The sequence below is a fragment of the Alligator sinensis genome, unplaced genomic scaffold (genome assembly GCF_000455745.1).
Source record: "Alligator sinensis unplaced genomic scaffold, ASM45574v1 scaffold57_1, whole genome shotgun sequence".
Classification (NCBI taxonomy): Eukaryota; Metazoa; Chordata; order Crocodylia; family Alligatoridae; genus Alligator; species Alligator sinensis.
The window spans coordinates 583,922-594,288 of NW_005842688.1; the positions used below are offsets into that span (position 1 = coordinate 583,922).

The 10,367-nt window shown below is 46.6% G+C and overlaps 1 protein-coding gene across 1 annotated transcript in view; it reads left to right on the forward strand.

The window, feature by feature from the left end:
• The window catches only part of KIAA1549L (KIAA1549 like), a 250,006-nt gene that overhangs the window by 237,117 nt on the left and 2,522 nt on the right, over positions 1 to 10,367 (forward strand). Inside the window, exon 21 of the mRNA XM_025215928.1 lies at positions 7,396 to 7,547. Within this exon, the coding sequence (XP_025071713.1) occupies positions 7,396 to 7,547 (152 nt within the window). The remainder of the gene's footprint in view (positions 1 to 7,395; positions 7,548 to 10,367) is intronic.

Sequence of the window (10,367 nt, forward strand, 5' to 3'; positions counted from 1 at the left end):
GTAAGCAACAGAGGTGCAGCAATAAGTTTTCTAAAGGGAAAAAAAAAATCACTTTCCAGTATAGCTTACTACGTTGATGGAATTGGTCTAAGTACAGTATTTAATTGAATCCAAGATGAGTTGTCACTCCCCCTCTCCACCTCCGCTCCCGCCCCCCAGTCCACATGGGTGGAATAAAACCTCATTTTAGATTTGAGTACTGCCCTGAGGCAGGCGGTAGCTCTGGCTTTGGCTCTGGCTCTGCCCCCCCTCTCCCATTTATTTTCAGCTCCGGCTCCGGCCCTGATCCAGCTAGGCCCAGAAGTGCCACCACTGCTTTTGTCTGGCCGGGCTGCGCCTGGTCCAGGACCAGGGCCGCCGCCGCTGCTGACTGCCCAAGATCTGGAGCTGTCCAAAAGGTAAGTGGGGGGGGAGGGGAAGAAGGAGCAGGCACAGGGATGGGGGGGGCAGGTGGCAAGGAGGCGGGGCAAGGGATGGGGGGCAGGCACTGAGGAGGGGCAAGTGGCAAGGGGGCAGATAGCAGGGGAACGGGGGCAGGCAACAAAGAACATGTAGCAGGGGAACAGGAAAGTGGGGCAACTGGAGGGAGGGCGATGGGCAGGGGGGCAGGTAGAGAGGGCAAGGGCTGAGTGGGGGACAAGGGGAGGGGATCTGGCCCTTCCCCCTGCCCATGCTTTCTTAGCCAGTGGCAGAGGGGATGAATTTAAGATGACTATTCAATACTTAGATTTGTTATGTAGAAAAATGTAGAAAGCTTTATAATTTTTCCATGTATAGCCTCTAACTATTAGGGGGTCATCTTGAATTCAGGTAGATATGTTATGTCAGGAAAATCATTCTTTCAACAGCAAAAGCTGGGTCTCCGGTGGCTTGTGCACAGAATGGTGTTACCACTGTTGTTGTATCAGTATGGCTAGACTGGCAAACTCTTTCCAGAGGGGATAAGACAGCTGTTAATAGACCAAAGCATTCAAACTCCTATTTTAAGTGCATGGTTGCTTCCATTGTGGCTTTCAGCCCCGAAGTGTACAAAGGTGCATGCTGTACTGTATGGTAGCACCATAAAATATCCACATGGGAAAAGTGCTTGGCCCTGCTTAGTGAATAAAGAAATGTAAATGTAGTGCAAGGAGCTGTAACCTAAGCACATGTATAACCTCACTGAGATTTTCAGATTTAGGATTTAACTACACAGCTCCTATTGACTTATGTGGCTAAATCCCTGAGCTGGGCATGAAAATCTCAGTGTAGCAATCTAGCCATGTTGGTGGCACTTGGCTCTCCCAAAGGTGATAGGGAGCTATGGTCCGATTCCCCAACATCCACCAGCTGTGCTTGTACACTGTCTAAAGGTAATGCAGTGGCTGAGCTCCCATTGTATTTTGGGATGCATAGCACCTGCTTTCATAATACCGCAGAGCTCATTTGGGTCCTGTCCCTCTACACAACCCCATACCACCATCTATACCTTAAAGGTACAATGTAGCTGAGAACCTGTAGTATGACTTTTCTTTATAAACCAATCAATTATTTCACCCAGGAGATATAGTGTTTTGACAGTAACTGGCTAAGACCTACCAGAGGGAAAAAATAGGAAATGGTTTCCTGTTGACAAAAATACCTGTTATGGAAGAATGGCAAAAATTTGGCTTTGTAAATTTAAAAGATTTTAAACTGAGATTCTGAGTCTTGAAGTAGGCAAGTTTATTAGGCATTGCTCTGTTAATTTTTCTGAACAATTCCTTTCTTAGCCTTCTGAGAAGTATTAGGTAGTCATTTGCATCATATTCAGCCTTTACTACTAAGAATAAAAACCTGGTCCTCTAAACTGTTATATAAATATACTGTGATTGAAGGATCTAGTCTTTTCTTAATGGAGAAGATAGGAGATACATATATGGATGTAGAAAAGACATAGACTCAATCCCTTCTTTTAAAAATGTCAAAGTATAAAGTACACTGTAGTTCACAAGAGCCACTTCTGTGTGCCTGGGTCACTAGGGTATGTGCCCTGTGTAGTGATCATCAGGTTCAATAAATACATGAAGAAGAAGAACTAAACAACTTTTATTGTAGAGCACTAGGCAAGCCTCTGCAGACTAGGGCTGTGCGAAACAGCACTGTTCCGCTTTGACTTCCATTTCGATGTTTTGATGGAACAGTGTTTTGTTTCATGTTTTGTTTTGTTTCGAAAGCACAGTTCAGTTTTGTTTTGTTGAAACTGTTTTGCTGTTTCGCCGTTTCACCCGTAGGTTATAATGGGGAATCATAAAATGTGGCAGGCAGGCAGATTGAGGGCTCACCGCACCCCTGGGAGGGCTGCAGGGGCTATGCCGGAGTCCTCTCAGGGCTGCGGGCCCCCTATCTGTCTGCCAGATGACAAACCGGTGCTGAGCGCAGCCTGCACCCAGCGCCAAGAAGATCAGTGCTGCCGCTGGCTCCAGGCAGCAGCACCTGCCTGTCATCCAGCAGGCAGATGGGGGACCCACACCCCCAGGAGGACTCCGGCACAGCCCCCATAGCCCTCCCAGGGGTGCAGGCGGGCTCCCGATCTGCATGTGAGATTATAGGAGGCGGGTACTGCCATCTGGGGCCAGCAGCACCACCGGTCTTCCTGGTGCTGGTCCCAACTGGCAACACCCACCTCCTCTCATCTGGCAGGCAGATTGGGGGCTTGCCCGCATCCCCAGGAGGGCTGCAGGGGCTGTGCCGGAGTCCTCCCGGGGCTGCGGGCCCCTGATCTGCCTACCAGATGACAGACCAGCACTGGGCTCAGCCTGCATCCAGTGCCAGGAATTTCAGTGCTGCTGCTGGCCCCAGGCAGCAGCACCTGCCTCCTCTCATCCAGCAGGCAGATTGGGCAGAACATGCTGTGTTCCTTCTAACCCACCATCTTCCAGAGCAGGATTGTAAAATGGATATGAGAGGAGTTGGGATAGAAGTCCAACAACTCGATACCTGGGCTTGGAGTGGAGTCAGAGAAATGCAGGTAGTAATCACCAGTCCTAATAATATGCTCCCTTCCCCAAAGGTATACACTTCCAGAGGGCAATTCCAGGGCATTTGGACTTGCCTGAGGTACAGTGTATCTTCAGCGCTCCTCCACAGGCCACACAGTTCCACGCCATTTGACTCTGGGACAAGGGAGCCAACTCTCACAATCTGGACCATGATTGTGATGTGCAGTATAAATACAAGCTCACTATAAACATTTTTTAGCAATAATGGTCTCTAGTGAGGGAATTTAGCAGTAGAACATATACTTTCCCTCTTTTTCTGCCCTGTATTGCATCCACAGCCCTTGTGCTGTTGTTGGCATTTCATGCATTTTTAGAACTTCTGAACCTTAACTGGTTTGTGAGGTAGTTGGAGAGTGGCAAAATGCAGCCTTTTCACACTTCCGTATAGGTTGCAAGCACTGCCTGAGTCTCCCCATCTCTGAGCATGCACCAGGAAGACACTGAAACTGCTCTCTCAAAACCAGTACAGATATTGCTGTCAGTTGTACTGTTATTGCTTTGAGGTTATGGGGCTATCTCCAAACAACAATATAAGAGTTTATGTTTCTGATATCTGTAGTATATTGCAAATTCATATAGATGTCAGGTTTGCTATGTCATGTAGGCCTGGCAGGAAATACATGCCTGAACGCTAGTTCAAGGCATTTCCCATCATTACTAGATGCACCAGACATACAAGGGACATAGTTTGTTTAGCACATGGAAAGATGAATATTTTTCTGGGGGTTTAGTGGAATATAGCTGGTAAAATGCAGTGATGTGCTGTGCACTGTTGAACAAGGGGCATTGATAAACTCTGTGCAGCGGTAGTGTGGGTATTCCAACTCAGAAAGATGAGGCTCTTCCTTAGCTCTCCTGTTTAAACACACTGCCATTTAAACACACTGTTGACCACCCCATCCTCATTAAAAAACTGGGCGACTGTGGCATTGATGCCTGCACAGTCAGATGGATTGCAAATTGGCTGAAGGGTTGTACTCAGAGGGTGGTGGTGGACAGGTCATATTCGACCTGGGGGAAGTGGGCAGCGAAGTCCCCCAGGGCTCGGTCCTTGGGCCCGCACTGTTCAATTTCTTTATCAGCGATTTGGATGACGGGGTGAAAAGCAACGTGTTCAGATTTGCTGATGATACGAAAATTTGGGGTGAGGTGGGCATGCTAGTAGGGAGGGAAAGACTGCAGCAAGAACTGGATAGGTTGCAGGGGTGGGCTAACAAAAACAGGATGAGTTTCAATACTGACAAGTGCAGGGTGCTGCACTTGGGCAGTAGTAACCAGCAGCACACTTATAAGATGGGAAACTCCCTTCTTGAGAGCATGGAGGCAGAAAGGGATCTTGGAGTCATTATTGACTCCAAGATGAACATGGGCCGACAATGAGAGGTCACGGTCCGCAGGGCCAACCCGACCCTATCGTGCATCCATAGGTGCATCTCAAGTAGGGCCAAGGAGGTGATCCTCCCCCTCTACGTGACACTGGTCAGGCCACAGCTGGAGTACTGTGTCCAGTTCTGGGCACGTTCAGCCTTCACAAGAGAAGGCTGAGGGGGGACCTGGTGACCATCTATAAACTCACTAGGGGGGACCAGAAGGGTTTGGGGGAGACCTTGTTTCCCCTAACACCCCCTGGGATAACAAGGAATAACGGCCACAAGTTGTTGGAGAGTAGGTTTAGATTAGACATCCGTAAGAACTACTTCACAGTTCAGGCGGCTAGGATCTGGAACCAACTTCCAAGGGAGGTGGTGCTGGTTCCTACCCTGGGGTCTTTAAGAAAAGGCTCGATGCCTACCTGGCTGGGGTCATTTGAGCCCTGTTTTCCTCCTGCCCAGGCAGGGGGTCGGACTTGAAGATCTACAAGGTCCCTTCCGACCCTACTTCTATGATTCTATGATTCTACCCGAGGAAGGAGGTAATCTCACAGGGCAAGAGGGCTTCAAACTGGAAGATGTTTATAACCTCAACTGTGTTTTGCAGAGTTCTTTGGATAACTTTGCATATATACCTTGTCCAGACAAACATAATTGAGTACAGAGAGGTGTATCGGGGCAGAGGGTGGGGTATAATGTTGAGCACTGGAGAGCAAGGGTAGGGAGCAGAGTCTTACAGCACAAACTCATCACATTCTGGCTGCAGCAGCATGAGCTGATGCTGTAGCTGTAGAAGGGGCTCTCTGCACACTGGCTGCAGCAACCCCTGTAACCTGGGCTTCCCGGGGACTGCCATTCTGGCAGCCATCTAAACTGGTGCCCCACTTTCTCACACCTAGTCATGCTTCTGTGAGTACATGAGATTGTAGCAGCCTCTCTCATTTGAAAAATGTAAGGGAAGATTGAAAAGGTTTTGAGACAGGTTGGATGTATCCTGGGAATATTTTAAAATACTTGACACTCCATTCAATCTGTTTGCCCATCAAAAGGAACTTTTATGAGCCCCAGGGATGAGCCATCTCTGGCTTTAACCATATGCAGCGATACAGATGAACCTCATTACAGGAAGAATAATCATTTCCAACCTCCCCAGAGTGTGATGATGGAGTTCTAACAAGAGGCTTCTCAGTCACACTCTGCGCCCACATGCTGTTCAGAACTGGACTGGATCAGCTCCTCAGTTTTTATATCTAAAATAAGCTACACTGGGGTCAGTGAAGGTTTGCTGACTTAAACCCACAGAGAATTTAGCCCTCTTATACAAATTGGCTTCTTGTTCCCCCTATACTCTTTCTTCCTCCACCCCCCAGTTAAATTTATGTTGGCTATTTTATTGAAATACTTTAACAGGGAGGGCCTTGCTATTCTTGTGGGAGAGTTTGGGGGTATTAGAGCAGTGAAGTCTCAGGTAGCTGTATTTTAAAATTATAAAAAGGATACAAGTGTAACAAGTCTTTTGTAATGGTTTATAGTGTTAATAGAAATAAGTTGTTCTGAGAACACTCCTGAATCCTAACAAACTTACAAAGGCAAAATGTGTGGCAAATATGAAGAAGGGACAAAAGTAATGCTGTTCCATCATTTATGCCATGCCCTAGATAGATACTGAAGGCAGGTCATAGGATAGTATGGCCAAACTTAGGGCACGGACACCAATTATCCTTTCCACTGGGCCATCAACCCACCTAGGAAGGGAAGAAGTGGCTATATCCAATATACCCATTTATACCACTCCCACTTTTGCTGAACTGTTGCACACAGTTCCTTAGATAGCCTTGGAAGCATACCTTGCCCTGATCTCCAGAATCCAGTCATGACTTCTCTAATATGCTCTGTCTGTAGAAGACATCCTATGCAGCTGATGGGAATGATGTGTTCCAGTTTGGTGTCCTGAGCATTCTGACAAAGAGAGCATCAGAGCATAATTAGTGCCTCACTGGGTCAGACCAGTGGTCCACCAAGCCCAGTGTCCTGTCTCTGACAGTGGCAGGAGTGGACACTTTAGAGCAGAGGTCAACAATATACAGGCCAGATCTAGAGCAAGGAGCTGGAAGGACTTGCCCATGCCCTCACCAGGGCTGTATAGCGAGGAACTGCTCTGAGGCTGGGCCCATGCCACCACTGCTTTCCCTTACCTTGCACTATCCTCCCTAAGGTTGTGGCACGGACACAGCTTTCAGCTGCACCTGTGCCATAGTGGAGTGGTGGGTGGGGGGAGGGGTGGTGGCAGCAGCATGGATACAGCTTTCAGATGCCTGTTCCCAGCACATCTCCCCACCCACTGGAAGTTGCACTTGTACCACATTCAGGAAACAGGGAGCTGAGGGAAGTGGCAGCAGTGCAGGTGCAGCTTCCGCCTCTCTGGCCCCAGCGCACATGCAGGAGAGACCTCCCGCCACTGACACATCAGCCAAACTACCTGGCCTACATTGGACCAGAGACAGGTTGTCCCAGCCCATGACTGGTAAAGCTTTCTGGTTACTGCTTTAGCGGGAGAGTATTGCAATGGCTATATCTGGAGTAGTGATTCTAAAGGAGGGTGCTGTGGCATATGAGGAGATAAGCAGATAAGTGCAGACTCGGGCTGTCCCTGCTTAGCTGCTCCTCCACCCCCACTGCCCAGTCTCTTTGCAAGGAGGTAAGCACTGTAATAAATTAGTTTTTGAAATAGGGCACCAATAAATTCATAAACGTTATGGAGGGGTTTGAGTCTACAGAGGTTTTCAACTACTTACCCAGAAAGCTCTATCCCCTATTCATTACCCACCCTGGCATCCATCATCATTGGTTCAGAGATGCCAGAGGCTACACCTCTGCCTGTTCATCCATTACTTTGTCCAGTTAGTGCATCTTCCCAGGTTGGTTACTTGAAGCATGCTCTCTATTGATCTCTAGACTGATGGCTAGGATTACTAATCAGTAATTGTTTCCATCCTCCTTGTCAGGAAATACGGTGCCAGCCGTTTTTGCCATCCCAGCAGCAAACCGACCTGGGTTCACAGGTTATTTTATCCCAACCCCACCCACAGCATACAGAAACCAAGCATGGATGCCCTACGCTGGAGAGAATGAATTACCAGGGCAGTGGGCAGACTCAGTAAGTACCTTTGTTTTTTTCTGTAGTTGAATCGGAGGTGGAGTGAGAGATCAGTGTATGGGATTATTAAGAGTGACATGGGAGTTGGAGAAGAAGGCAAAATATCTTTCTTTACTATTTTGTCTTACTGGTAAGAAGCAGGACATTTCCTTGTGAATGACTTACAAGCTTTTCTATTTCTGAATCAAGCCCAGTTAACCTTGCATGTAAATAGATAAAAGGTGCTTAAAGTAAGAATGGAGTGAATGTTCAGTGAAAGTAAAACAAGTTGATTTATTAGTGTCTGTATGTGTACGCTAAGATTGTTACAGGGTTAAACCATGCCCTAGAGGAGGAGTGTCAAAGATATGCTGGCACCAGGTTTCAACCAACATGTCACATGCAGCGTGCAGGGCCCAGGACATGTGCTGCATGCCCCTTGCTGCACATGGCACCCACGCAGAGCCAGTCTAGGAACAACCGCAAGCTCCTCCCCTCCTTCATGCTGGATCCAGTGCTCTCAACACCTGCTCCAATTGGTCGAGGATGTGAGCTGCATATGGGCATTTGCTCCAGCTGGGCCAGGACATGAGCTGCACATGGTAGTCACTCTGGGTCCAGTGTTGTGTGTAGCTTGCATTCTGAACTGGCTGGAGTGGGCACCAGAACTAGCATGCAGGGCAGGTGGACCGTGCTCCCTATCTGCCCATGGAACTGGCTCTGCACTGTTCATTTAGCCTGTGGACTGGTTGTGAACCAGTTATCTGTCCCTTGGGGCCAGATGAATTTGATACCCCTTCACATATGTGTACAAACTGACTGTCATACTTAGTATGATGGTCCACAAACTAGGTAATTTAACAGCTTTGTAGTGAGAAGGACCCAGCTGTATCCCAGAATAATATAACTCAGCCCTGAAGGTGAATGTCAGTTTTTTATTACATTTGAAGCCATTGAAACCTTTGTTAGATGCCATTTTTTTTAAAGAAACACTTCAGGGAAAACAGTCTTTTTTTGTTGACATTGAAGACTTTCCCACTATCCCTTAAAGGTAACCTTTTTAAAATGCATCTTGTATGCATTTGGTTCAGTCCTGCCATTAATGTTGAAACCAACACATAGGGACGTGGCTTCTGTATTTTGTTGTGCAGCAACAGTCTTGTTTAGTGGTTTGCAGTTGCAAGGCCAGTTAGTTGGCCCTCTGAAGCCCTGCAAGAGAAGATGAGGATTCACAAGTGTTGGTGGGGTTGTCATTTTGTTGCCAAACCTTTCTCCCTGCTATTGATGCCCGAGAAGGAGAGAACACAATTTGCCTGTCAGATACGAAGTTGAGTTTGAAATGCTGTTGGGGGGGAATCTACTTTTTAATGTGTAAACTGAGCATATCTGATGTCTCTGATATTCTTCCTTGACAGAACTTTTAGTTCCTTCTTTCTGGTATGCAGACGGTAGCCTCTGTTATGAACTGGCTTCTAGAAAGTGAGGCCACTTACAGGGTACAGGAAAGAGGAGGAGGAGGAAAAAATGTAAAAAATAAAATACTCACTGTTCCACAAAGAATGTTGCCTCCTCTTAAGTGATTTTTGTGCCTGTTAGCCCCCTGCATTTGCGAAGTGTCACTAGAAAAGAGACCCATGTCTGTATGTTCAAGATCAGACTGCAAAAGTCGTGAGACTGGAGAGCTTATTTGCCTTCTAGTTCTTTATAGCTTTTAGATCACACTTAAGTTATGTTTTTAAGCTTCTCTCTACTACCAGGACTGCTAAAAACTTTATTAAAAAAAAAATGAAACAAATGAGATTCTCTACGCCCATTTTTCCAAGAGCTAGGCTTTAAGAAAAACACCAATATGCATAAAATCACAAGAGCTGGCACCAACAAATTGTATTTTAAATTCAGTTTACTATGATGCATCAAATACTTGAAGATTTACATTTTCCCTCCTCCACCAAATATATATTTGGTCCTATTAAGTTGCTGTTGAAAGAAAAAAGTAAAATAGCGGCCTCTAGTGGTTTGTTGTAGATTTTTCCTATGCATTTGCTCTGTGATCAGTTAAATTATTATCACCTAACGGGTTTTTTCTTCTTGACTTTATAATTACCACTTTCATCTAGTACTCAGGCAAGCACTAATACCAGTCAGATTTTAAATTTTATTCAGTAGATGAGTCCTTCAGAACATGAGTAAGACTGAAGGGCAGATTTTTATATGTATTTAGGCACCTGAAGATGCAGGATAGGGGTTCAGTGAGATTTTTTGAAGTATTTAAAAAGGGCAGGCATCTAAACCCAAATCCAAAAATACAGGACTTGAGCAGAATTTAGAAATCTACAAATGTCATCGTTACAAATCTCCCTTACCTGTCACTGAGCTCTGAAAGTACTTAAAGTCCATGGGCATCTCAGTTTTCAACATGAAAGGTCACTAGGCACCTGCAGTTGTGCTTCTGTATGTGCCCTGAAGCGCTGACGGCTGAACAACTTGGCACCTAGCTTATGCTAAGCCCTCTCAGGCTTCAGGATGGAGTCATTCCTCCATTAACCCCTCTGAAGTCTAGAACCTGGTATCAGGACACATGTAATGACAGGAATTTATACAATATGCAGTGATAGCTGCTGATATCTTTTAAAGCAGCATTTCTCAACCCGTGGGTTGCAACCCAAAAGTGGGTAACAAGATATATGAAAGGGTCACGAACAAACTTTAAAAACGGATTCTCCTTTAAAGGAGAAAAATGAGGGAAACTGTGGCTTTTCCCTTGCAGGCTGTCAGAGTTCCAGCCTGCAAGGGGCAGCTTGGAGCACCCTCCCCCCCCGCCCCCCCCCCCCGGGGGGGGGG